Source organism: Odocoileus virginianus, chromosome 7 (genome assembly GCF_023699985.2).
Source record: "Odocoileus virginianus isolate 20LAN1187 ecotype Illinois chromosome 7, Ovbor_1.2, whole genome shotgun sequence".
Taxonomy (NCBI): Eukaryota; Metazoa; Chordata; class Mammalia; order Artiodactyla; family Cervidae; genus Odocoileus; species Odocoileus virginianus.
This window is the reverse complement of record NC_069680.1, coordinates 19,434,015-19,460,506: the sequence shown is the minus strand read 5'-3', so window position 1 is coordinate 19,460,506 and position 26,492 is coordinate 19,434,015. Positions and strand designations below refer to the sequence as shown.

General features: G+C 38.3%; 1 protein-coding gene across 5 annotated transcripts in view; it reads left to right on the top strand.

Moving 5' to 3' along the window:
* SHTN1 (shootin 1) overlaps nt 1-26,492 on the top strand; it is a 103,232-nt gene that overhangs the window by 42,265 nt on the left and 34,475 nt on the right. For all 5 annotated transcript variants that reach the window (XM_070470257.1, XM_070470261.1, XM_070470260.1 and 2 more), the window contains exons 6-12: nt 1,245-1,342; nt 3,293-3,374; nt 8,431-8,525; nt 12,993-13,139; nt 15,953-16,106; nt 17,896-17,998; nt 22,400-22,482. In XM_070470257.1, coding sequence (XP_070326358.1) covers nt 1,245-1,342; nt 3,293-3,374; nt 8,431-8,525; nt 12,993-13,139; nt 15,953-16,106; nt 17,896-17,998; nt 22,400-22,482 — 762 coding nt within the window. The remainder of the gene's footprint in view (nt 1-1,244; nt 1,343-3,292; nt 3,375-8,430; nt 8,526-12,992; nt 13,140-15,952; nt 16,107-17,895; nt 17,999-22,399; nt 22,483-26,492) is intronic.

The window sequence follows — 26,492 nt, the reverse complement described above, 5'->3', positions numbered from 1 at the left end:
TGATGCCGTGGGCTGACCACAGCCCGCCAGGCTCCTCTGTCCACGGGCTTTCCCAGGGAAGAATACTGGAGTGGGTTGCCATTTCCTCCTCCAGGGGATCTTCCTGACCCTGTAATCAAACCTGCGTCTCCTGCATCTCCTGCCTTGGCAGGGAGATTCCTTAACCACTGAGCCACCTGGGAAGCCCCTCTTACCCTCTCACCTGAGAAGAAATTGTCTTTATGTTGGCAGGAAGGGAGAGGAGGTTTAAAGGCTTTCCTTTTGTTTCTCTTTCTCCCTTCTATTAGATCTTGGATGGTACGGTCTTTGATTCTTTTTCAAGATTAGTCCGGCAGTGGAGAGAGTGGTTTTGAAATAAGTCTCTTGAGAGCCCCTTCATTAACCTGGGTTCATGTAAAAAGTTTGATTTAATTTATTAGTAAATAACCACATAGAGCATTTCTTATTATCCTTGGAGAAGGGTAAGAAATTAAAAGCACTTAAAAGCTAAGCTGCAAAACTATGTGGGCCTGGGTATAAATTTAAGTACTGTGCTAGTCCATGTATTTTTTATTTTTCTTAACATCTGAGTGGTAGAAGTAACTTTAATATAATACCAGAAGCTTTTGCACTTATAGCGCCTAATATTTTCATTCTAATAACACAGTTTTCAGTTAATCTCAATAATATGAAATATGAAATAAATTAAGAAACAAAACACCCACAACTCTGGAGAGAAAATTATTAGAATTAACCCTTTTTCAAATAGGTTATATTTTGAGTCAGTTCAAATAATGTTTAAGGGCTATAAATTGGCAGCACATCAGGATTTTTTTTCTTTAAATCAAAATCTCCAAATTGTTAGCTGCCCCGTTTGTTTGTATTGCATTGTGACAAGAGCCCATGGCCATTATAAAATAAAAAAGAAATTAGTACAATGCCTTAATTTGTTTTGCTAAAAGCTTAAAAAATTCTACTGCTAAAATGCCAGACAGTTTCTAGAATATAGGTTTGATACAATGCAGAGAAAACATAATCTAGTACATTTAACATAGTGAGAATGCCTGATAGAAAATTTAAGAAACATAGCTATATTAGGGGAGGGGAACAAGTGAAATTTCCATTGTCTTTTGCTGCTTCATTTTCCATCTAATTGTTGAAAACCTTTGACAGTAAACTGCTCATGGACTGGTATTTTCAATTCTTCTGACAAGGTTGATTCCTTCTTTTAAAAACAAGGCTTTATTTTTTCTTTAAAAATGCAGAACTTCGAGATCAAATTGTATCTGTTCAGGAGGAAAAGAAGATATTAGCCATCGAACTGGAAAATCTCAAGAGCAGACTTGTAGAAGTAACAGAAGAAGTATGTATCTTAGGCCCGAAAGGCAGGACCTTTAGTGTTTTTAAGATGTTTGGGGACAGGCTGCATCAAAAACTTGCTGTTGGAAGCTAGTTTCTGACATGAGAACCATGTAGCAATTTTAATCTTCTCTTGTTCCTACTCTTCCAGACCTACAAAAAGGTACAGAAAGTAAGATCATGAACATTCATGCCCCCACCTCTGTAGCACAGGAAATAATGTACTAAAATACCTGAAGTGTTTCCTGTTATCCCGCATGTTTCACTGTTTGTAGATTTGTGACAATTATACCTGCTGAAATCACTCACTGTTGCTGCTGGTAAAGAATGATTTTACTTCTCAAGTCGAGGGCTAACTCAGTAGAGAAAGGCTCTCCTCCTTTGTACCTCCCAACACAGGCATATATGGTAGATAGTAGAATGGGTTCAAGTGGGTGTTTGGAGAATCTTTTTGTTTTTTCCTCTGAATTGTCTGTAAAAGCAAGAGCACGTACTTAGCCTTCTTTGCACGTGGCTTCAAGAATCTGCCTTTGCAGACTCGATTTAACTTGTGTAAATGGTTCTCAGAGTCTGTAGCCCAAGGTTTCCCAGCTGATGTGTTATAGCACCTTGATATCTTGCCAATGATATCAAGTGTCCTAGGGTATTTGTCCCTTCAGTGAGCAGCCTCATCCAGTTCCCATACACATATTCTTAAGGACCAGAATGTGGAAAAGGTTGGGAAGCAGTGCCCATCTACCTCCCAGCCTCAGTTACTGTTTATTTACTGTGGCAGTAAGTGTGAGTGGGAAGAAGGAGAATGATGTTTTGGAAGCACTGAGCAGGGTATACCAGTTACTAATTTAAACAGAAAGCAATAGTACTAAAGTATTGTACTTGTACTAAAAAAGACCATTCACAGACTTTCTGGAAGTGCTGATGGATTCAGGGGCCCTTTCAGGACCATCATCTTAGCCTGTTTCTTGAGTGTTATCGTAGGAGAGAAAGACATTTTGATGCATTCCATTTCTCAGTTTTAATTATTTATTGATGATTCTCTTCCTTCCCACTTAGAGGTATTATTGGAAGCCATTTCAGAAGTTAGTATTTTTAAGATTATTTCAGACATCTGAAAAGTATAAAAAACAAAGTAATGAACCTCCATATGCTGACTGCGCAGTTCAGTACATAAAACTTTAACATATTATTGAAACCCGTGTGTCTCTCCCTGAGTGCATTTTCCTGACTCCCTGCGCTGTTTCTCTAAACCACCATTATCCTGAACTTGGTTTTTAAGATTTCAGAGATTATATTTACATATCTGCTACAGTGACTAGTATTTTGAATGTTTTTAACTATATAAACCTGCTTCTTAAATTCATCATAATGCTTTTGAGATCTATCCACTTGCTGTATGTAACTTTACATTCTTTTTTTTAGAACTCTTCTATGATATTCTCTTTTCCTGTGATGCCAAAAATTATTTCAGAAACTGAAGTCTTTTTGAGGGGAGATTTTCATATGTATTTTATTTAAGTCAAAGGTCAAAGTATTTTTTATTTTTAAAAAAATCTATGTATGTTTTACATAGGCCAGATGTCATCAAGTGTAAAATGAATGCCAAAATTTAATATTGTATCTCTGATTAAATGATTCAGGTGTTTTTTGGGTGCAGTCTAGTTGGATTTTTCCTTTTAAAATGTCAGTCATTTACATTGGATGACTAGAACATTGCCATATTTAAGGAGCAATGCTAATGCTACTTGGAATATGCAAAGAAGTTCCAGATATATATCCTAAATTAAATAGCTACTTTGAGGCTATAAAAATGCTTTAATAAAAGCCTAACACAGTGAAGGCAGTTATTGCTTTAATGTAGCATCGTGTTGAAAATTAAACAGCAGTATAAGTCACCCATCATCATGTCATGTTTTACAATTTCGGATGTTTTCTCCTCTCACAATATCACATTTAGGTAAATAAAGTTAAACAAGAAAAAGATGTTTTAAATTCGGAAGTTCTTGAACAGAGAAAAGTCTTAGAAAAATGCAATAGAGGTATGTGTTTCTAGTCTTTTCTTTCAAATCTATAACTTACTTTGTTTATATATATTTTGTATTGTTTTAGACCTGTGTCTAAAGAGTGTTATAGCAAAAGTTTTCTATTTTGTGTCTTCTTAATGTCTAGCAATGAGTCTCATTTCCTGTTCTTTTATCACCTAAGTTAGAGCCTGAAGAAATTTAAAGGTGCTTCTGCTTAAGGAATTCACAACCCACTCATTTTGAAACTTCAGGCCTAAATCCTCTTTTTTTTTTTTTTTATTATTATTTTTTTTATTAGTTGGAGGCTAATTACTTTACATCATTACAGTAGTTTTTGTTATACATTGAAATGAATTAGCCATGGATTGACATGTATTCCCCATCCCAGTCCCCCCTCCCACCTCCCTCTCCACCCGATCCCTCTGGGTCTTCCCAGTGCACCAGGCCCGAGCACTTGTCTCATGTACCCAACCTGGGCTGGTTATCTGTTTCACCCTAGATAATATACATGTTTCAATGCTGTTCTTTTGAAACATCCCACCCTCGCCTTCTCCCAGAGTCCACAAGTGTGTTCTAAACATCTGAGTCTCTTTTTCTGTTTTGCATATAGGGTTATCATTATCATCTTTCTAAAGTCCATATATATGTGTTAGTATACTATAATGGTCTTTATCTTTCTGGCTTACTTCGCTCTGTATAATGGGCTCCAGTTTCATCATTACTCAGCCATTAAAAAGAATTCATTTGAATCAGTTCTAAATCCTCTTTTGTCCTACATGTATCCTGGGACCATGGCCATATTGGTATTTATGTATCTGGTAGAGTTATTCAGTAAACCTCTCCTCAGTCTAGCAGAGATTGGGATATCTACATAAATACATGCAACATTAGATGATAAAATTTTAAATTAAGAGGAAAAGGAAATAGTTTCATCAGTACTATCTAGATTCCATACACATATGTTAACATACAATATTTGTCTTTCTCTTTATGACTTACTTCACCCTGTACAATAGGCTCTGGTTTGATCCACCTCATTAGGACTGACTCAAATGTGTTCTTTTTTTTCGAGCTGAGTAGCTTTCCATTGTATATATGTACCAAAATTTCTGTATCCATTTGCAGTGGAGATGCAGACACAGACAACAGACTTGTGGGCACAGCGTGGAAGGGAGTGTGCTAAGTCGCTTTTTCATGTCCAACTCTTTGTGACCCTATGGGCCATAGCCCTCCAGGCTCCTCTGTCCATGGGAGTCTCCAGGCAAGAGTACTGGAGTGGGTTGCCATTTCCTTTCTCCAGGGGATCTTCCCAATCCAGAGATCGAACCTGCATTTCTTATGTCTCCTGCGTTAACAGGCAGGTTCTTTACCACTAACGCCGTATGAGAGAGTAGCATGGAAACATATACATTCCCATATATAAAATATAGTCAGTGGGGATTTGCAGTGTGACATAGGGAGCTCAACCCCATGTTCTCTGACCACCTAGAGTGGTGGGATTGGGGTGGGAGTTGGGAGGGAGTCTCAGGAGGGAGGGGACATATGAATGGCTGATTCATGTTGATGTATGGCAAAAAACCAGCACAGTATTATAAAACAAATGTCTTACAATAAAAAGTTTAAAAAGAAAGAGAGGGTATGGAAAATGGGACAAAGGGAAAGTGAGAATATGTGTTCAGATACAGAGTGCTTCCTTGCTCCAAGTCCTTGCACTTTCCTGCCTGTGTGCCTGAAGTCTGGCTGTGAGCTCTCTGGGAGCCAGAGCTGTGAGAGATTCATGATCTTTTCTGTGAATCACATAAAAATTTACCTCTTCATCAGGAGAAGCAGACCTGGTCTCATGGTGAGAAGGAACTTTGTTCTAGAGAAAATACTGTGTGATTGAATTTTATCCTTCTAGTCATAAAGCATAGCATCTAATCTCATGGTGCCATTTCGTATATCTCCTGGTTTAGGGCAAAAGAGTTATGCCAAAGTGCAAACGTAATTCTCAAGGAGAGCGGGGCCTCTTACTATGCTTTTTGTTCTGCTTTTCCCCCTCAGTCACTGTCTTTCCTAGTTCAGAAACTACAACTTGAAAAGGAAACCTTTCAGACCCAGGACCTTCCCTGTTGGTAGTGGTGGTTGTTCTCTATCTTTGCGTCATTCACAAATTGAGATTCTTTTTTTTTTTTTAATAAATGAACTTGTAGCTACACTATACTAGACACAGGGTTCTACAAAGGTTAGTATGATGGCCCTTGCCTTCAGAGAGCCCCCTATCTAGGAAGAGAGAGAGATTATGTAAATAAATACATGACTAGGACCAACCCAATTTCTTTCAGAATCTAAGAGGACCAGCACATGTGAAAATTCACTTTTTATCATAATGTTCTGGTCATAGGAAAGAAAGTCAGTTATCTTGCCCAGGACTTCAGATAGTCATAATCTTGTTTTCTTTGCAGAGGTTCTTTTTAAAAATAGGTTTGAGAATCATTTAGCTCTCAGGGACCTATAATTCACATCACAAACCACCACTTACATTGCTTCACTTGAGCAAGACTTTTAGTCTTTCCTCTGAGGAGGCGGTAGGTTGACCGAGTACAAAGTTTGAAATTCTATGTCATTACACAGCAAACCAGTCCTTAGTCAGTTAAGACTGAAGTGCCCTGGAGGAACAGCTTGTGAAAGCAGCCATTAAGAGTGCCTTTTTAAAGCCTTTTATTGCTATGACTCAGCTCAGAGTTGAGAGTGCCTGACCAGAATCTGATGGAGAGAGCAATGTACTGTCCACCCATGTGGTACCTAGTTGGTGATGACGCCATCACTCCCTCTGTCCCATCTATATCATTATTTAACAAAATGTCGAAAAGTAGGAAAGAATTCATGTTGCTCCTATTTGACAGGATATTCCCTTTGAAGGTTTCTGCCCACAGGGATTCTTTAATTCAAAGCTCTGACTCTGGGCCTCTACAGATCTAAGGCTGTTTTTTTTCTTTATAAATATGGATAACACTTTGAAACAACTAATACATACACACACACACGCACACACATACATATACATTTTTCTTTCTTTTTATTCAAGTAACATACTTTTTTTGGTGGGAAGTATAAATGCATACTGGAAAAGGAAAAAAAAAAATCTCAACTTTTATAGTCCAGGTTTGAGCACTGTTAACATTTTAGTGTTTATTCTTCCAGGAGAGGAAAGGAGGGGAGGGACAATTTACAGGTAGGGGACTAAGAGGTACAAACTATTATGTATAAGATAAGTTACAAGGATATGTTGTACAATACAGAGAATATAGCCAGTATTTTATAACTATAAATGGAGCATAACCTTTAAAAATTGTGAATCACTATACTGTACACCTGTAACATAATTTTGTGCATCAACTGTATTTCAATCAAAAAGCCTATATATACACTTTAAATTGTTAAATATGTCTATAATGTTTATGGAGTATAAATAAAATACCAACAAAAGAGATAGTCTTTTTATCCATTGGTACTTTGCAAGCCCTTGAACATCAATCTCTACTTGTATTTCTTCATTGAATTTTTATCATAGTTTTTATTTGTAGTTTTTCAGCTATATATATATCTCTGAACAGCATATTATTTAATTTTGCATGAACTTGATATATATGCTGTCATTTTGCCTGTGTCCTTCTGCAACTTTATGCATTTGTGAGGTTCATCCATATTAAAGGGTTTTACTGTGGTATGTTTCTTTTCACTGCTGTATAATATTTCATTTGATGTCTATACCAAAATTTGTTTATCCAGTATCCAGTTGGTGGATGTTTGAGTGTTTTCCAGTTTTTTTGCTATTCCAAGTCATCCTGTTATGAGAATTCTTACACATGTCTTCTGGTGCAAATATCAAAGAGTTTCACTAACGTACGCACCAAATGTAATATTTTATCTTCAATTTCACTACATGATGCCAGGTTACGTTTAAAGTAGATCTGTCAGTTTATATACCTGTTAACAGTGTGTGTGTTTTCATTATTCTGTTATTCTCTAAACTTGATATAGCTATACTTTAAAATTTTTGGCAGTCACCTCTTTGGTGAGTATAAAAGATAGTTATGGTTTTACTTTCTATCTCCTTGGTTACTGATAAAGATGTTTGTTGGCTTTTTACATATTTCCTCCTCTTTGAAACTTTTATTGATGTGTTTTATATGTGGCTTTTAAGAAACAGAAATGAGCTCATTTTAAAGATATATCATGAAGGTCTTTCCCATTTAGGAAATATGCCTCTACAATATAATTTTTTATGTTGTTATGTTGGTTTCTACCATACAACAGTGCACAACAGTGCAAATCAATCATTATATATAGCCTTTCCCTCTTGAGCTTCCCTTTCCACTCCCATCCCACCCCTTTAGGTCATCACAGAGCACCAGGCTGGCCTCCCTGTGCTGTCCAGAGACTTCCCAGTAGTTATCTGTTTTACACACAGTAGTGTATATAAGTCAACGCTACCTTCTCAGTTCATCCGACACTCTCCTTCCCCTGCTGTGTCCAGTCATCTGCATCTCCATTCTTCCCCTGAAAATATGTTCATCAGTACTGCTTTTCTGGATTCCGTTATCTATGCATTAATGCACAATATTTGTTTTTCTCTGACTTCACTCTGTATAAGAGGTTCTAGGTTCAGCCATCTCACTGCAACTCACTCAGTACAACATAATCCCGTTGGCAGAATATTTCTTATATATTTCTTTACTTACTGACCCCTTGATGTTAGGTCATCTAGATTGTTTCATTATTTTCAGCAGTGATGCAGAGAGCACCTTTACAATTAGATCTCTGTAGGTTCATGATTCATTCTTTTAGGAGAATAAATACATTTCTAAAAGTGGAATTGTTGAGTCAAAAGGTATGAATAGTTTCAGATTTTTGATTCACATTGCCAGGTTGCTCTCTGAAAAGGTGTTATCTAATTTATATTCCAGCCAGCAATGAATGTGGGTGTTTGTATGCCTGAATAAGGAATCTTTTCGATGCTGTTTTTTCATCCATTTGCCTGATAATCTCTGTGGCCTATTGTCCATTTTCTTTTCCTTGTCTTCTTAAGTGTCCATGCTAGCAGTAGAAGAATATGAGGAAATGCAGGTGAACTTGGAGCTGGAGAAGGACCTTCGAAAGAAAGCAGAGTCATTTGCACAAGAGGTAAATGTCTTGCAGAGACCTCATTTTTTAGCTTTATATTTTAAAGAGCTTTGCAGATGATATATGAAAACATTTTTTGAGGTTGAACAAACACTTGTCACTCTGAATAAAGATCATCTGATCTAGGGAGCTGTGGAATAATATCAAGTTCACTGAACTTGGTGTCAGAGATCTGGGTTTACATTTTGCCATGCCATTCGGGGTAGTAGTTGTTTGTTACCAGCAGCTCTTAACCTCTTTGGGCTTCATTTTCACCATCTGTAAAATGGGTGATGATACCATTATATTTATTTTTATTTATTGTGTGATGATACAGTACACTAAGTGTATTGTAAAATCAAATGGCATGAGTCTTCATAAGAATTTTATAAACTAGAAAATGCTATACTGGGAAAATAAATTGTATTTAGGGATACCCATTCCATCACATGGAAAGTCCAGTTTGAGTGGAGGACTTCTATATATTTCCAAAAGCCTTAAGAAACTAGGTTACATCCCAGGATACCATCTGAAAGAACAACATCATGGTCTTCAGTGACTGTTCAGTGCTCTCATTATGTGCCTTGATTCTGCCACTTGCTGTGGAACATTGTTACACATGTTATATATCCATTATCCTAGCCTTTCCTCTCATGTTAGAGATAAGCTTTGAGCTTCTCATGCTCTGGGTTAACTTTGTTGACATGTGCTGGTTGGGTATTCCACGGCTCTGTGACTGGTTTCCAGCTAAATGATGAGGCATCAGTTGGCTGAGTTGTAACAGCTTATGATGTGTTATGTGTTAACAGCTTATGATATGATCTACATGAGATCTTCTCCATCATGTATAAACATTTTGAATCTGTGTGCATACTGTGGCTTCAAGGAAGGTAGCTAAGGAAATGTAAGCATTCTTAGGTGGAAGGTTTAGAAGGAAGACAAAGTGCAGGGTTATGAGAATGACATTTGAAGATCAGATGATGCTTTTGTGCAGGAGTTTTTCCATACTTGAAGGTAACTGTGGTAGCAATGAACCCTATAAAAGTTTAGTCTGAGAATATCTAATTTGAAATATTATGATTCAGTTTATTAAGAGAGTTTAATGAAAGGTGAGTAAATATTTATTCTCTTATTTCTTGAAAAGAGGAAAAAGAAGTGCGTTAGAGCCCTTGGGAAAATCTACAGCGTATAAATAATGGAGCTAAAGAAATGGTTGAGGGGAGGGAGAGTAGAGATAACGTGAAAATGCCTCCATTGCAAAACTGAAAATGTTGGCTGATTTTGACCTTCATGCAAGGGTCTTAATTTTGAGAGACATTTTCAGTTTCCATTTCTTGTTTGCAGATGATGTTAGAATACAAAGCAGCTCAGAGAAAAACTTGAAGGCCATGCAGTAACAGAGAGGATAGATAGAAGAAGTAAGATTCCTTTAAGAATATAAAAATGAATGATTCATTCTGCCATGCAACCCGTAGCGATTGGTCCAAACAGTGCTGACAGGTTAATCCAGAATGAGGAGAAAGATGTTTGAGGAGGGAAAGTGAGAGCAGTGGTACTTAGCCTTCTGGTGTGTGTGCGCGCATGCTACGTTGCTCAGTCATTTCCGGCTCTTTGCGACCCCATGGACTATAGCCTGCCAGGCTCCTCTGTCCATGGGATTTCCCGGGCAAGAATACTGGAGTGGGTTGCCATTTCCTACTCCACACTGCTGGTAGCATAAGTATTTGCAACAGTGCTCGTTGATTTTATAGTATCTAAGGCTTGATCTACACAATAGTAAGAAGAAAAGACAAAACTGAATTAGAACTGGTATATCTTCCCTTTTACATGGTTTATAGATTCTCAGGTTTCCAACAGACAACTGCTGTTAAAAGGTATCTGACTTGACTTAACTAGAGAAATACCACTTTTGCATTTTGTTCTTAGTGCATTCAGCAAATATCTTTCAAGCCAGACACTGTGTGGGTAGTGGAAATTACGGTGAAGAAGGCAAATATGACTCCTGCCCTGTTGGAGTATATAGTGCAGAGCCATAGAAATCATTTTTTAAACTTAATGTAGGTCACCTTTTTTAACTGCAAAAGGAAGATATATACCCTGCAAACATGCAAACGATTCTCAAATGTGTAAATTCAAAATTGAATGTTTCTTCCTTACTTCTACATTTGTCCAGTTAAAAAACCAAAAACATGATCACTTACAAGGAGGAAACAGCCAGTTGTCCTCATAACTATGTTAAGTGTTTGTATTTCTTCAACATAATTTCAACTCTTGAAACCTTTCCTGTACTTTTTGAATGTATATTTTTTGCTGTTTAGTGTGGTTTTTCTTTCCTCTGTTTAAAGATGTGAATACTTTTTCAACATGTAGTCCTAATATACTGAGGAAATGTTACATAATAAGTTTTACTTTCAGACAACTGAGATGATAATATTTTAATGTTATTTTTGAAAGAATGAATTATATGTTAATGATACTACATTATCTTCTCATTCTTTGAAGAGATGTAGGAAAATTTCTCTGAAATTCTGATACCAATGTTATTATTTGTCTGATAAGGGACCAAGGTTAATAACTCTAACCAAGGATAAGGTTAATAACACTAACCAAGAAGTTCTTTCCATAGCTAAAAGCCAAATTCATTAGTGTTCGGTAACTGAATTTTCTTTAAATACATCTTTAGAAAAGGCATTATGTAGTGTTTTATTTTAGTACTTTAAAGTCTAGAAAAGGTGGTCTAAAGACTAATATTTTTCAAGTTGCCATTGTTATTGAAAGGAACTTCTTTTCTGTATGTTCTTTTCATCTTATATTGCAATTTAGGGATTGTTACAAGGCTTTGCAAAAGAAATTCATATTATTAACATCCCTAAGACACAGTCTTTTCTTTTCTCTCTAAAATAACAGTTGAAAAAATTTATAATCATGTATGTTAAGCAAGTTTTCCTGAGAGCTATACCTTTTCCCCAGAGAGAACCAGAGTACAGAGAAGGGGGGCAGGGAGAGCCATAAGCCACCCCTGGCCTCGGGGGTCCTCGTGCCCTGCACTGTCTGACCGCGGGGCCCTTCGCCTCTGCCCTGGTCAGCCCCGCTGACTGCTTCCTCTCTGTCTGCTCCCGGACTCGGAGCACCCTTGGTGAAAGGCCTCACTTGCTGGAGAGCCAGAGAATCTCAGTTGTTTTGGTTGCATTTGTTGGCTTTTCACGTTGACTGGGAGATATTTTCTAAGGTACCAACATAAGACTCCAACCAGTTAAGTTTTAAGAGGGGAAAATGTATAACAAATAAATTGCTGTAATATTATTATTCAGTAGTAACCTGAAACAAATCATTTCACTTAGACCATTGGCCTCAACTTTAAGACACTATGATGGAATGTTGCTTATGCTTCCCTCATGCGTGGATGCCCGCTGTCTCACTTTTCTCCAGCCCAGCACTTGTGCACTCATGGATACTTACTCATCCTCTGTTCCTGTTCTTACATAGCCATCAGATGGAAGAAGAATGTAAATTTCACTTGCAAATGTTGCTCTAGTATAAAGTGGGCCTGATTTCAGAATTTGTAAAGCATTTTGTGTTCAGACTCGCCCACTGGCTGACTTATGTGGCATATTAAGGAAAAGAAGTAATAGGTGAATAGGAAATAATGTCGCTTTCAACCATGAAAAGTTGTGAAGATTAGGTTAAGAGTATATGTAAATTGTGTAATAAAATGCTTAGTTTAATTAATATACCTTTTTCCTTCTCCTCTTTACCCTCCTGCTGTTAACTACTTTTGTCACTGGGGAGAAGCTGATTGGTTTAAGACAAAAATCTTAGGTCTAGTAAATAACAGAGAAAGAGATTAGCTAGATGGTGAAGAGCATGGGCCTGTAAATCAGACAGATCTGGGTTTAAATCCTGGGTTTTGCCACTCACTGGTGTCTTTGGGAAAGCTGCTTAACTCCTCAGAGCCTCGGTTATCTTATTAGTAAAAGTGGGATAATAATAGTGTCTACTTGACAGTGGTGTTCTAAGGATTAGATGATAAACTGCATGTAAAATGATTGCTGCCACACCTATCCCATAGTCTTGAATATGTTTTAGCTTCTTATAGCAGATGCATTCACTTCACAGGGATTGATGTAAAGGATTAAAATAATGTGTAGAACATATTTAGTAGAATATCTGGCATAAGTTCTTGATATATATTAGCTGCTACTGCTAGTATTAATATATTTTAAGGCAATAATAAAATATTAAAAACTGCAGTATAGGACTAAACTACTGTATATATACTGTGCTGAGACAAAGGTAAAGGTTCTAAAGGTTATATAAAAGTTATGAATGAAAACTTATCATAGTACTCATTACTTCTAAAATCATCATGCTCCCATTCAGAAATCACGTTTACCTTTTTAATGAAAACTCCATCTTTCTTTTTGGTCAAGTTGCTGTTGAGGCTTGTGAGCATGATTTTTTTTTTTTTTTTATAATTAACTTTTGTAGATGTTTATCGAACAGAATAAGCTAAAGAGACAAAGCCACCTTCTACTACAGAGCTCTGCTCCTGACCGGCAGCTTTTGAACGCATTAGATGAAAATGCAAAACTTGTCCAGCTCCTTGAAAAAGAGAGAATTCAGCATCAAGAAAAGGTAACAGATTTTTCTTCTGGGTTTTTAATGCACATACATCCTTAAACTGAGAGGAGTTGGTCCAGAAGCTCATAGTTCCTTATTTGGCTTGAATTACTAAGTCTTTCCAGTGTTTTCACCTTTTAGGAAAAAAACTACCAAATGAACTTATAGTACCCATCTAAAATTTACAGTGCCCTGTTGTAGGCTCTGTTGTTGTTGTTTAGTTGCTAAGTCATGTCTGACTCCTTTGTGAACTTGTGGACTGTGGACCACCAGGTTCCTTCTGTCCATGGGATGGGATTTCCCAGGCAAGAATACTGGAATGGGTTGCCATTTCCTCCTCTAGGGGATCTTCTGACCCAGGGATCGAACCCACATCTCGTGTGTTGGCAGATGGACTCTTTACCACTGAGCCACTAGTAGAGTTTATAGTGATTTTTAAACCGTCCAAAGGATCAGAAGAAGGGAGGCAGAGAGAGACAACTCAAAAAGGGCTTGGATAATGCAGTTTGGAAATCCATGAGTCAATTTTGTTTTTGGAGAGTGCATACACTAGGAGAGTGTATTGTGATTGGTCCCAAAGAACTTGTTGGAGGGCATAGGTTTTATTCAAAGAGGGAGGAAAAGTCTGTGTTAGTAGTAATTGTTTGCTTAGAGAAAATTTCTGATTTTGTAAACTTGCACAAATGTATATGTTTAAAGGCTTCCTAAGTGGTTATTTCAATTTGTTTGAGTAGAGTTACTCCAGCTGACACAGCCTGCCTCTGTGTGCTCAGCGGAAAGGATAGTCATCGTGGTGGGTGAGGAGGAGAGGCAGAGAGGAGGAGAGGCAAACAGGTGGAACAAAGCCTTTCAAATTAAAGAAACCACTTAAGACAAACTGCATCGTATTCATGCTACTTACAGTGTTCCTAGTTGGTGAGGGAAAGGCTGTTAGCTGCCATTTGCTGGCACCTGTGGAAGTCTCTTTAAGCAACACTGTTGACACTTAGTCCTTGGATGTTCCCGGAGTTTTTACCGGGAGTTGTAGGTAGAGTTGTATTTTTGAGTTGTAAGGTAGAGTTAAATTTTTTTTTCTTCAATAAGAAATGTTGGTATATATGTAGGGAAGCTCTAAATGAATACATGGTAATAGTGCTTGGCCCTGGGAAAGTGCCCTGGGGGATAGGATGGAAGGGACTTTTTTTTTTTTTGGTCCCCATATGCAGGAATTACCTTTTCAAATAAAGAGAATGAAAGAATGTTTATTTCTATTTAGCTTACTACTGGAATTTTCTGATTCAAAAAAAGATCTACTACTGTTGTTTTAGTCGCTAAGTCATGTCTGACTGTAACCCCATGAACTGTAGCACGCCAGGCTCCTCTGTCCATGGATTTCCCAGGCAAGGATACTGGAGTGGCTTTGGGTTGCCATTTCCTTCTCCAGAGGATCTTCCTGACCCAGAGACTGAACCCAAGCCTCCTGCATTGCAGGTGGACTCTTTACTGCTGAGCCACACGAGAAACCCTCTTCTGTATATAGTTACCTCATTAAATAATGTGTGCCGAGAACCTAGTAAATTATATTGAGGATGGGACTAAATTATTGGTTGTATACCTTGTTGGGGTAGGGTACTGAAGAGTATATATAAGTTATAAATGAAATTAGAGCAATCAATACTTCTAAACCTATTTTACTGTGCTGTTATTCTGGATAATCTTTCAGGTTTGTGGTTGAAAATATTTCTTACCTGTCTATAAGTTCCCTTGCAAATTCAGCAATCTTCAAAACACAGCTGTGTTGTTTTTATTATAATAAGGAAATCTTAAAAATATAGAAAAAGCTAAAGCAGAAAACTAAGATTAATTAAAACTTCCATATTTTGGTGCATATCCAAACTTTATGTAAATATATAGTTTTATGAATATAGTTTAAATGGGATCATTGCAAACATATTGTTCTATAACCTGATTTTTTTCCATTGGTAATATATTAATATCTTCCTATGTCAGTGTATAGTGAGGTATGTGATTTAAAATTTTTGCATAGTATTGATATTTCACTTAATGAACACTATAATTTATTAAATCAATAATATTGGTGGACATGTAGCTTATTTCCAAAATTTCCTTGTTGCAGAGAATGCTCTAATAAATGTATTTGGACACCTGTCTACTTCTCTAAAACAAATTCTAGAAGTAATGTTACTGAATCAAAGGGACTTTTCCTTCCTTTTTTTTTTTTTTTTAATGGTTTTTGTTATTTGTTACCAAATTGTCCCACCAGGACTCTTTTTAATATTACCTGAGTTTTTCTTTTGAAAATGGGCATAGAAGTGTTAATCTGTTTTAAATGAAGTTTTCACTTATATGAATATTGGGAACTAAATTTTCTGGGATGTAAGTCTTTAATAAATTTATATGAATCACGTTACTGATAGTATAAGTATTATCTGTGGTGGTGGTGGTGACTTACTTGCTAAGTCATGTCTAACTCTTGGGACTCCATGGACTGTAGCCTCCCAGGTTCCTCTATCTATGGAATTTCCCAGGCAAGAATTCTAGAGTGGATTGCCATCTCCTTTTCCAGGGAATCTTCCTGACCCAGGGATCGAACCCGCGCCTCCTGTATTGGGCAGTCTCCTACATTGCGGGCAGATTCTTTACCAGCGAGCCACCACCGAAGGCCCAGTATTATCTGTATCCCAGGATTCGTGTGATTTTTTAAAGATGAATTGAAATCTCTTTGCTCTGAAATGCAAAGTGAAAGAGAAAAATTTGTTTTTCCCCTTGTTTTCCTTGACAAAGGAAAAACTGTTATCACTGTATAAAAGTCTATTTATAATTTATAGGTCAAAGAACTAGAAGAGCAGCTACAGAACGAAACTCTCCACAAGGAGATAAACAGTCTCAAACAGCAACTGGAGCTTCTCGAAGAAGATAAAAAAGAACTGGAACTGAAATATCAGAATTCTGAGGAGAAAGCTAGAAATTTAAAGCATTCTGGTAAAAACACTGAGTAGGCTATTATGTCTTAGTATTAATATGGGAATCTTTCATGGCTAGTACATTTACTGAATGCTCTAAATTCTATAGAAAAATTCCAAGCGTTCTTTTAAATTCCCTCATTTCTGACTATTGCAGTTCAGTGGAATGATCACTGTAATCAGATGATTCACAAATATTTAGACTTAGTTTTTGAACTCAGAGCTTTTGTGAGAATCACATACAGAATTAAAAGACAGAGATACAATTAATATAGGAAGACCAAAACTTCAGCATTTCTCAGGGTTTCAGAGATGAGTGTTCATTAAGTACTTACTTTGTTCATTTTAGGGTGTATTTTTAAAAAGTAACTTTTCAGGTTCATACTACCTTCATCTTCGATGTCTAATTATACACATGAAATACTGCCTTCAATATCACACCTATCAGTAAAATGGGCAACAATATATATATTAAATGGAAAAACCTTTAAAACACCAGGGGATACTTAAATGATGTATTCATTCAGTTCTAGAAGGCTTAACAGGAATGTGTGAGTTAGATTACTACACAGGGATAAATAATAAGTTTCTGTTGGAAAGTAAGTAATTTAAGGAGTCAGGTTGTTCCCTTTATAACAGCTTCAATATTCACTTCAGATATTTTTGGTTAATTTTATACTAGAATTTTGAAATCTGTACAGAAGAATCAAGTAGGCTTTTTTTCCTTTGAAAAATATTCAGTGCTTTCTAATCCACAATGAAAATTTATTTTTTTTTAATTTATCTAAAATTAAGAAGTAGTTCATTCTTTTTGTCTGCTGTGTATATACTCGGCCATACCCAGTACCCTGGGGTGCTATAAGAAATATAGAAGAAAAGAAACCATGCTTTTTTGTCCATGAGGATCTCATTCCCTTTAGAGAAATAGACACATGTGTATGAAATAACTAGAGAATACTTGGTGTTGGAGAACCTAGCCTGGCCTGCTTATTAAAAACAAATGGACAGGTCTTTGGGGTACAATTAGTCATGGAAAATAGAATGACTGCATAGAGGGTGAGCTTTTCCTGAGAACAGTACCTGTAGCCCATGAGAGCTCAATTAGAGGCATTCACATCTGTGCTATAAATTTAAATTGAGTTTTCTGGCAGTCAGGAACTATGTCTTAAACAGCACCTAGCACAGGCTCTTTTCACATTGTTGGAGCTTAGTCAGTACTTATTTTATTAATGGCTTGAATGAATTGAATGAATAAACTGTATTTCCAGAATGCTTTTCAAAAGAGCAAAAAGTTTCTGAGTTAGACATTTGAGAGTCTGAGTCTGGTTAAGATGATGAACTCTAGGATTTGCAGCTCTGAAGGAGATTAAGTGGAGGAGGAAAGTATGCTATTAAAATTCATTACTAAATGTCATCTTTAAAATTAATTCAATTCTTGGTCTATACACTTTAAAAGTCAAATATTAACAGTTTCTTAGTATTTGGGTGGCATATTCCATTCTTAAGTATTTCTTCAGCCTACTCAGTCCTTATTTCCCACCCATCCAGCCATTGTCTTGATTTTTGTTTCCTTTTCCATAGTTTGTACATATAGCAAAAAGATGGTAATTTCTTGGTAATGTATATAAGGTCTCTCTCACTGATGATAAAAAGTTTAAAAGGCTCTGCAGCTTCATACTGGAATTTCTAATTTTGCCCTAGTAAAAGCATGTGATTGTGAAAGAGGTGGTTTTTTTCCCTTTACATGTATATAAGGTGCTCAGTTGCTTATTTCACCTTTTTTTCCCGAATGCTTGCTCCCTGTGCAGTTGATGAGCTCCAGAAGCGGGTGAACCAGTCTGAGAATTCAGTGCCGCCTCCACCACCTCCTCCCCCACCGCCTCCTCCCCCTCCTCCCCCCAATCCTATCCGGTAAGCACATCCAGGAAGACCGCTCTGCGTCAGATGTTAGTCCTTGTCCGAGAAACTGAAGTTTGTGTTATTGATATCCTTTTTAGAGAATACTGGCTTAGAATGCATCATTAGACAGGGGTAAAATGTTCGAAAGATATCAGCAGGTGTTTCAGAGAATTTTCCGAAGGCCAGTGTATCATTCCCTTCTTACAAAATATTGTTGTTTAGCTGCTAAGTCGTGTCCGACTCTTTGGAACCCCATGGACTGTAGCCCTCTAGGCTCCTCTGTTCATGGGATTTCCCAGGCAAAAAAACTAGAGTAGGTTACCATTTCCTCCTCCAGGGGATCTTCCCAGCCCAGGGATCAAACCAGCATCTCCTGCATTGCAGGTGGATTTTTTTTTTTTACCACTGGGCCACCAGGGAAGCCCATCTCTTGTAATATATTTACGGTCTTAAATACCTGTCAAAGACATCTTGTGGCCTACAGTGTCCTTCTTACAGATATTCCGGTTTCATGTGGATGTTCCAAGCTGAGGAGCTAGACATAAAAACTTTTTTTGATACTTCAGTCTTAAACTTTCCGTCCTTGTCATTAGGATTTTCTTTTACCCTTTAACCAGAAGATCAAGGAATTTTGAGCTTCTCCAGAATGTTTTCATGTTTTTCTCTCACTAATTTGAAAAGCTACAGTTTGTTCAGTTATTCAAAAAAATAAAAATACTGAACTAATAAAAACCTTACAGCTCTTATTGTTGTAAACTAGTAATTAAACTAAAAATATAATTACTTTTAACTCCTTAACCTCATATTTAAACCGTTAATAACGCTGACTGAGTTACATTCCATAAGAAGAAATTATGTTTAAATTCTTGCAACAGGAAATCACATATCAGGACAAAAATTTGCTTTTTCTGAGCCAAAGGTGACTTGATGATGCCAGGGAGCTTGAGTTAAGCACAATACACCCCAGGACATCTTTAGTCAAATTCTGCCTTTTTTGTGGTTTTTCAGTCTACCATCCATGTACATAAGACAACCTACCTGCTGTGTGACAGTTTACCTCCTCATTTTATGATGTTAACCACTTGTGTGTAATTTATTCTTGATCAAATGAAATTTAAAGCTTTGATAGAGTTTTACCTTTCATTAACTCATGTGATTTGTTTAATCCGTTCACACAGAGAGGCCATTTATTCGTACTTTGCACCTTTGCGGATCCATCTCAATAGAATGAGTAACATGGTCCTCCCACACGACCATGAAAATGGAACTCTGCCTTTTAAAAAGATTCTCATTAGTTTTCCTTACTGAGTAGGGTATGACATAATCCACTTTAAGCCATTGAAGTAGTTAAGGCAAAATAATTTTTACACGTGATCGATCTAAGAGTCAATTGAAAGAATTTCAGGTATTTTAAATTCTTTCTCTCCTGGGTCGCTAAAGCTGTAGGAGATATTCTGAATTTGACATTTAAAAGGAAGTTCATCACTTTGATCTTTTGCTAAGGTCTAGAATTTTGGGCTTGATAAGAAAGGTCACTTGTGTCTGTGAGGAGAGGGAACTATTAAAAACCAATTATCAAAAAAAGAAACACCAATTATAATCCTGCTGTTGGCCTTTAAGTTTTAGTCTCTGAAATCTTGAGAGCCCTTCAAATTAAAAGTAAACTAACCTAAATAGAGTATTTTCTCAAAGAGCACCCTACAGTTATACTGAGAAATGAAACTAGAATGCAGAGTATGTATGTCTAAAACATGAACTCTTGTAAGGCCCATTACAGAAAATTTTTATTGAATAGCATGAATGATTTTTCTTTTAAGATGAATTTAAATAGTATAAGACAAAGGCATAATTTCTCAGTAGAAAGAGATTTTCATTTTTTGATAAGGAGTACTTTCTTGTCAAAGAAATATATTTGCATATGTATTGAGTTTCACAAGGTTTTCCAATGTTGTTCCTGAGCTGTTTGTTTTATTGTGGTGTAGGTCCTGGATAGAAGTGAAAGTGGGAAAAAAAGACTAGGGCCTGTGGCCTCTTTCAGGGGCTTTATTGGGCCCCTCCTCCCCCGGTCCCACTTTCTGCTCATTTGACCAGGAGGATGGATGGAAGACAGATAGGAAGAAAGCATACCTTGGTCCTTTTGTAGTAGCCAAATGAAAGGACAGGCTCATGGGGAAAGAGTAGGGTGTGTTAGTGTGTAGGGTTATAGGGTTCTCCAGAGGAACAGAAGCAATGGGGGGATGGCGTACGTGTGTCCACATAGATCGTATACATAAAAAGAGAAGGTAGCCCAAGTAATTGGTTCATGTGACTATGGAGGCTGACCAGTCCCAGGATCTGCAGGATAAATCAGCAAGCTGGAGACCAAGGAGAGCCTGCAGTGTAGTTTCAGTCTGAAGATCAGCAGGCTGGAGACCCAGGAAGAGGAAGTGTTTCAGTTTTCGTGACTTAGAAGGCAAGAGAGAGCAGATGTCCTAGTTTCAACGCAGGAGAATTTTTATCTTACTTAGGGGTGCATGCTAAGTAGCTTCAGTCGTGTATGTCTCTTTACGACCCTGTGGACCATAGCCCACCAGGCTCCTCTGTCCATGGGATTCTCCAGGCATGAATACTGGAGTGGGTTTCAAAATGCCCTCCTCCAGGGGATCTTCCCAACCCAGGGATTGAACCCGCGTCTCTTTCATCTCCTTCATTGGCAGGTGAGTTCTTTACCGCTGGCACCACCTGGGAGTCCCCTTTATTTGGGGGAGGCTTACCCTTTGGTTGCATTCAAGCCTTCAACCAACTGACTGGGGCCCATCCCACATTAGGGAGGACATCCCACTTTACTCAGGCTACCAATTTATTTTTTTTAAAGCTTTTAACATATATGAACCATGTTTTAGCCTTTATTGAATTTGTTATAATATGGCTTCTGCTTTTGTGTTCTGGTTTTTTGGCCGAGAGGCATGTGGGATCCCACACCCTTGCCTTGGAAGGTGAAGTCTTTAACAGAGCACCGGGGAAGTCCCCAGGCTACCAGCTTAGATGTTCATCTCTTCCGGAACCCTCAGAGAAGCACCCAGAATACTGTTTGACCACATATCTGAGTGGGCTTCCCTGGTGGCTCAGATGATAAAGAATCCGCCTGCCGTGTAGGGGACCATCTTCAATTCCTGGGTTGGGAAGATTGCCCTGGAGGAGAACACAGCAGCCCACTCCAGTATCCTTGCCTGGAGAACCCCATGGACAGAGATGCCTGGTGGGCTACAGTCCATGGGGTGACGAAGAGTTGGGCACGATTGCACACACACGTGTGCACACGCACACACACCTCTCTCTGAGTACCCTGTGACCCAGTCCAGTTGACTCACAAAATTAACCATCAAAGCGGGTGTGAAGAACACTAGAACAATTTCCAGATGAATATTTCCACCTGGGGCAATTATTGCCAGAGATTTGACTGACTAGTCTCAGATGTCTTGTCCTGGTCTTCTCATCTGTCCTGTGAAGCCCACGCTAGTTTCTCTTTAGTCTTAGCACCAGCTTGTCAGAGAGCTCTTTATAATAGTACAGATGACTTTCCTGTGGACACCACATCAGTCTTCAACTTGTACTCCAGAACATTTAAAGCTCACACTTTCATCTACTTAGGTGGTTTACAGGGAAGGACATCTGTTCTCATTCATTTACGTAAATATATACAACTGTTTTGAGCAGTACAAATAACTTCTTGCTCTGTAATCTTTTCGTACAGTAATACACATTCCCAAAACTTCCTCTCAGAAGCAGAGGTGGGGTGGTTACGGTGTTGTGAGAGATTAAAGAGAGGCCTCGGACTAGTGACAGTCCCCACCTCCATGCACCCTACCCTGCTTTGGAATGTTAACAAGTAGATCCTGTATTCTGCTGCCTTTTAGTTGACAGAATGGAAAAAAGTAAATTTTTACATTATTTCCTTCCTCCTCTTGAGTCCTTTCCTTTTATTTTCTTAAAAGTTTTTTTTTTTTGCCTACATATATATCCCTAAACTACTTTAGATACTTATCTAGTCTGTTAGCTGTTTCTGAATTTTAAATATGGATACTGAAAGGTTTTCTGTATCTATTTTACTTTATAGATGTCTCTGCATCATATTAATAATAATGTTAGCAGCCTCCTTCTTACAGTAATTAGTTTGGTTTTACACAGGAAAGGGATGGGACATCTTTCTCTTTCTTACAGTGATGAAAAATTTAACAATTTATTGAAAGTGTAAGTAGGCTACTTATACTACTGTACCACTATTAAGTAGTAGGATACTTAAATGCTAGTTCTATATTCACATACTTAGAGAAGAGTTGGATTTTTACTGATTATTTGGAACCTGTACCTTCTATTTCTTGGCTCTTAAGTCATCTGCTAATCTCCTATCAATCTTTTTTCTTTCTCGCAAAGATCCCTCATGTCCATGATCCGGAAGAGATCCCACTCCAGCAGCGGTGGTGCCAAGAAAGAAAAGGCAGCTCAACCAGAAACAAGTAATTCTAACCCACCTCCCTGGGTTCACTTTTTAAGTTGTTGATGATATACAGTTTTTCAGCAATAGATGTACTTGTTGAGCTCTTTGACTATGAACAGATTGTTGGGGAGAAATTTGAACTTAACAACTATAAGAATAGTTGTTAAGAAAAAGAACAGCCATTGCCTTCATGTAGCTTACCATCTGGAGCAGATGAACACATGTCACTGTAATGTGAGGGATGCTGGAAATGTGTTTTCACTAAGGGATGAGGTACTGTGGGGTGTAATTCCAGATGAGGAATTTGGGAAAAGGCTTTTACAGTTGGTAGCAAGTGAACTGAGACTTTGTCAAGTATTTGCTCTGAACCCTCCAGGGCTGTGTACTGGAGATACAAGATGTAGAGTCACATTTGAGTGAGGGAAGCAGGAAGTAGACCAATAATTACCAAGTCAGTATATAATTATTTAAATTCGTTTTGGAATCAGTACTGTGGAGGAGTGACTATTGGTACTGTTTTAAGAGATTATAGAGGTAGACTGCTGAGTGTCAGCAAGTGATGTTTCAGCTGAGTAGTTGTGGATTTAGATGGTCAGGGTATTTAAGGTAAAGTATAATAGATCACACAGAAGGGCAACAATTCAAAGGTCCAGAGTGGGCAAGGAGCTTGGCATATTAGGAAACTGAAAAAAAAAAAGTTGATATTATTAGAACATGGGTACAAGAGAAGTCTGCTAGGTAGGCAGGAGCCAGATTCTAGAGGCGGTGATCAAGATTTTGGTACTTATTCTAAGGACAGTAGATGTTTAAGTAGGAGGGTAACACGAGTTGCATCTTTTGTGAAACATCACACTGGCTACAGTGAGAGAACAGAGAAAAGACTACACAAGTGACAGCAGGTGAGGGGAGACTGTTGCACTTATTCAGACAAACGTTGATGGGGCTGAGATGAGGGTGGTAGCAGAGAGAGAAAGAAATGGATAAATTCAGGAGCTGTTCAGGGAGGTAACATTCACGGGACTCTGATTCTTTGGAGAGAGAGAAGTTGAGGATAGGGAGAGATGGGAATGGAGAGAAGAGCTTTCCTGTTGAGCCAAGGCACCAGGTGGGTAGGTGCCAAGTCAGAGCTCAGAGCCGTGGGCAGTTTGATGTGTGGCCACGTTGGAATCAAAAGCTTGAAATGCCAGGGCCAAATCTTGGCCCTTTATGCCTGAGAACTGTAGAACCCAAATTAAACTCCACAATGTTTGCTCAACCCCCGTTACTTACAGAGCATGGTGGGTTTGCCTGGTTCAGGCCCAGATGAGTGGACACTTCTTGGCTCCCTTTTCCTGCCCCTGGGTCTCCTAGCCCCACTCCAGCCATGTTCATACCTCTGCAGTGCAGTGTTCTCAGATCCTGGGTCTAACAGAGTTGTCCTTCGTCTTACCACATTTCTGTGCTGCCCTCTGAGGCAGAATAGTATCCAGAGCCCTGTGGTCTGCTTAGAGATGGTTTTCTGCCTTTACTGTGTAGCCTCATTTCTCAAAGGGCTTTCCTGGTGGCTCAGGTGGTAAAGAATCCACCTGCAGTGCAGGAGACCCAGTTCTGATCCCTGGCTCAGGAAGATCCTCTGGTGAAGGGAGTGGCTACCCACTCCAGTATTCTTGCCTGGAGAATCCCATGGACTGAGGATTCTGGCGGGCTACAGTCCATGGGGTCGCAAAGAGTTGCATGTGACTGAATGAGCAACACTTTCACTCCTATTTCCTATTACATGTACTTTACCCTGTGGCTGGCCCTTGCCTATAAGTTCCCCGTGTGTTCGTTCCTGTCTTTCCTCATGCCACAATTGTCCTCCTGCCCTCCCTCTGCCAAGGTGCTGTCCTAATTCCATGCCTCCCATCAGATTCCAGGCGTATTGTCTGGTGGGTTCCTTGGTTCTTCCTCCTTTTCTCTTATTTATTAGTATTAATAATCCAGAATGAATGGCCCCATTACTGTGTGTTGCTATAGCAGTTGGCTTCAAATTTTGTTCCCATAAGGATTTAATGTCCCACCCCAAGACTCTGCTCTAGGTGTTGGAGTTATTTCTACATCTCTCCCCCTGAGCAGATTGCAGACTGTGAAGGTTCACTCCTCTCTGCAGCCATCCACAGCTTTCATGCATATTGATTGAATCAAAGTTTAGACTTAGTCTTTTCTTCTTAGCAAGCACCTTGCAGCACCATTACAGACAAAAGCTGTTTGATTGTATCTGTGTGGACTGACTTTTTTGGCTTGCTTCCTGCAGCCTATTGTAATGCCGCTAAAAGGTAAATTCTGCTTTGCCAGGGCATTGCAGCATTTAGAAGTCCTGGTTTCTGTGATCTGCAGGGCAGCCCTGCTCTTGGATTACTGATTACTGACTGTAAGTCTTCCCTGACACTTGTAATTAAGATTAAAATTTTGTTTGTTTCAATCTCATTTTGGGAAAACTGGTTAAGTCTTACAGGGTCAGGAAAGAAGTCAGAATAAAATAAATTTCCCATCTCAATAAATTGAATATTAGCTTATCAAATTAGCAGATCAAACCAGTCAATCGTAAAGGAAATCAGTTCTGAATATTCATTGGAAGGACTGATGCTGAAGCTGAAGCTTTAATAATTTGGCCACCTGATGTGAAGAACTGACTCATTAGAAAAGACCCTGATGCTGGGAAAGATTGAAGGCAGGAGGAAAAGGGGACGACAGAGGAGGAGATGGTTGAATGACATCCCCGACTTGATGGACATGAGTTTGAGCAAGCTCCGGGAGCTGTTGATGGATAGGGAAGCCTGGCGTGCTGCAGTCCATGGGGTCACCAAGAGTCGGACATGACTGAGTCACTGAACTGAACTGATGAACCTCAGCAGCATCCTTAAATTGAAAATAAAGTGTTCTGGAACTTATTAACTCCAAGTATTAGAAACCATGCAGTTTTCCTGAAGCAAATGATATTTCATTTACAATTCATGAAATACGGCAGCATTTTTCTCCCTCATCCTTGAGCTATTGACTTGTTACTTAGGGAATCTAAGTAGTTACTGACATCTAAGGCATTGCTCAGGAGACTTTTAGACTGGAGCCATCCTAAAATCATACTGCCTTAATGATAGGTACCATATCCATACTTTTTCTGGCAAGGTAGTTGTCTATAGCGTCTTGTTAATCATCTGCACTAAAAATTGTCATTGAATGGACAGTGAGTAAATGCATGATGAATGGACATAGAGCGTCACACACTGCGGTCAGCTGAGACGCTTTGGAGTTTGCACTTATAACGTAGGAACCAGCCCTGCATTAGCATCATATTATGGCTCTTACTGTACAGTTGGTCTGCTTTTCAGTTTTGCAGTGGAGAAGCATTTCTTGCTAGGTTATGACTCTTCAAAACCTTGATTGTAGGGAAGGCCTTTGAAATATTTTAGAAGTAGTCCTAAGATCTCAATACAAGAAAGCATTACATGCTTTGCAGTTAATAACTAATTTTGATGAGTGCATTTATTGAATAGGTTCTGAGATTTGAGAGATATGCTTGCTCTTTATCGTATTTGATATTTAGGTCACTTAATTTGTTGATATTGTCTTACCTCAGTTTGCTAATCTGTAGAATGGGACTAATAGTTCCTATTTCAAGGGATTGTTCTGAGAATTACGAGTCTCACCACAGGTAAAGTATTTAGAGTAGTGCCCAGAACATAGAAAATACTCAAAACGTTCAGTAGAAAAATACAGACATGGTACCAACCACCGTGAAGGGCAGAAGTCCTCATTTGGCAGACTCTCGTGATCATTGTCGTTTAGGAAATTTTCTTAACTTTATGGTCTTAGGTCAAATCAAAACTCGTTCAACCATGATGTGTTCTTAAGAAATTTTGTACCTCATGATGACTTAAGTTTTTTAAATGCCTTTAAAAATAATGTTACCAAAAAAAAAAAAAAAGTTATCGAAAGTGAAAAGTAAACCGGTGAAATTTAGAAATTCATTTTAGTTTCCTCTAGGTAGTAACAAAAGGTTTTACTGAGCAA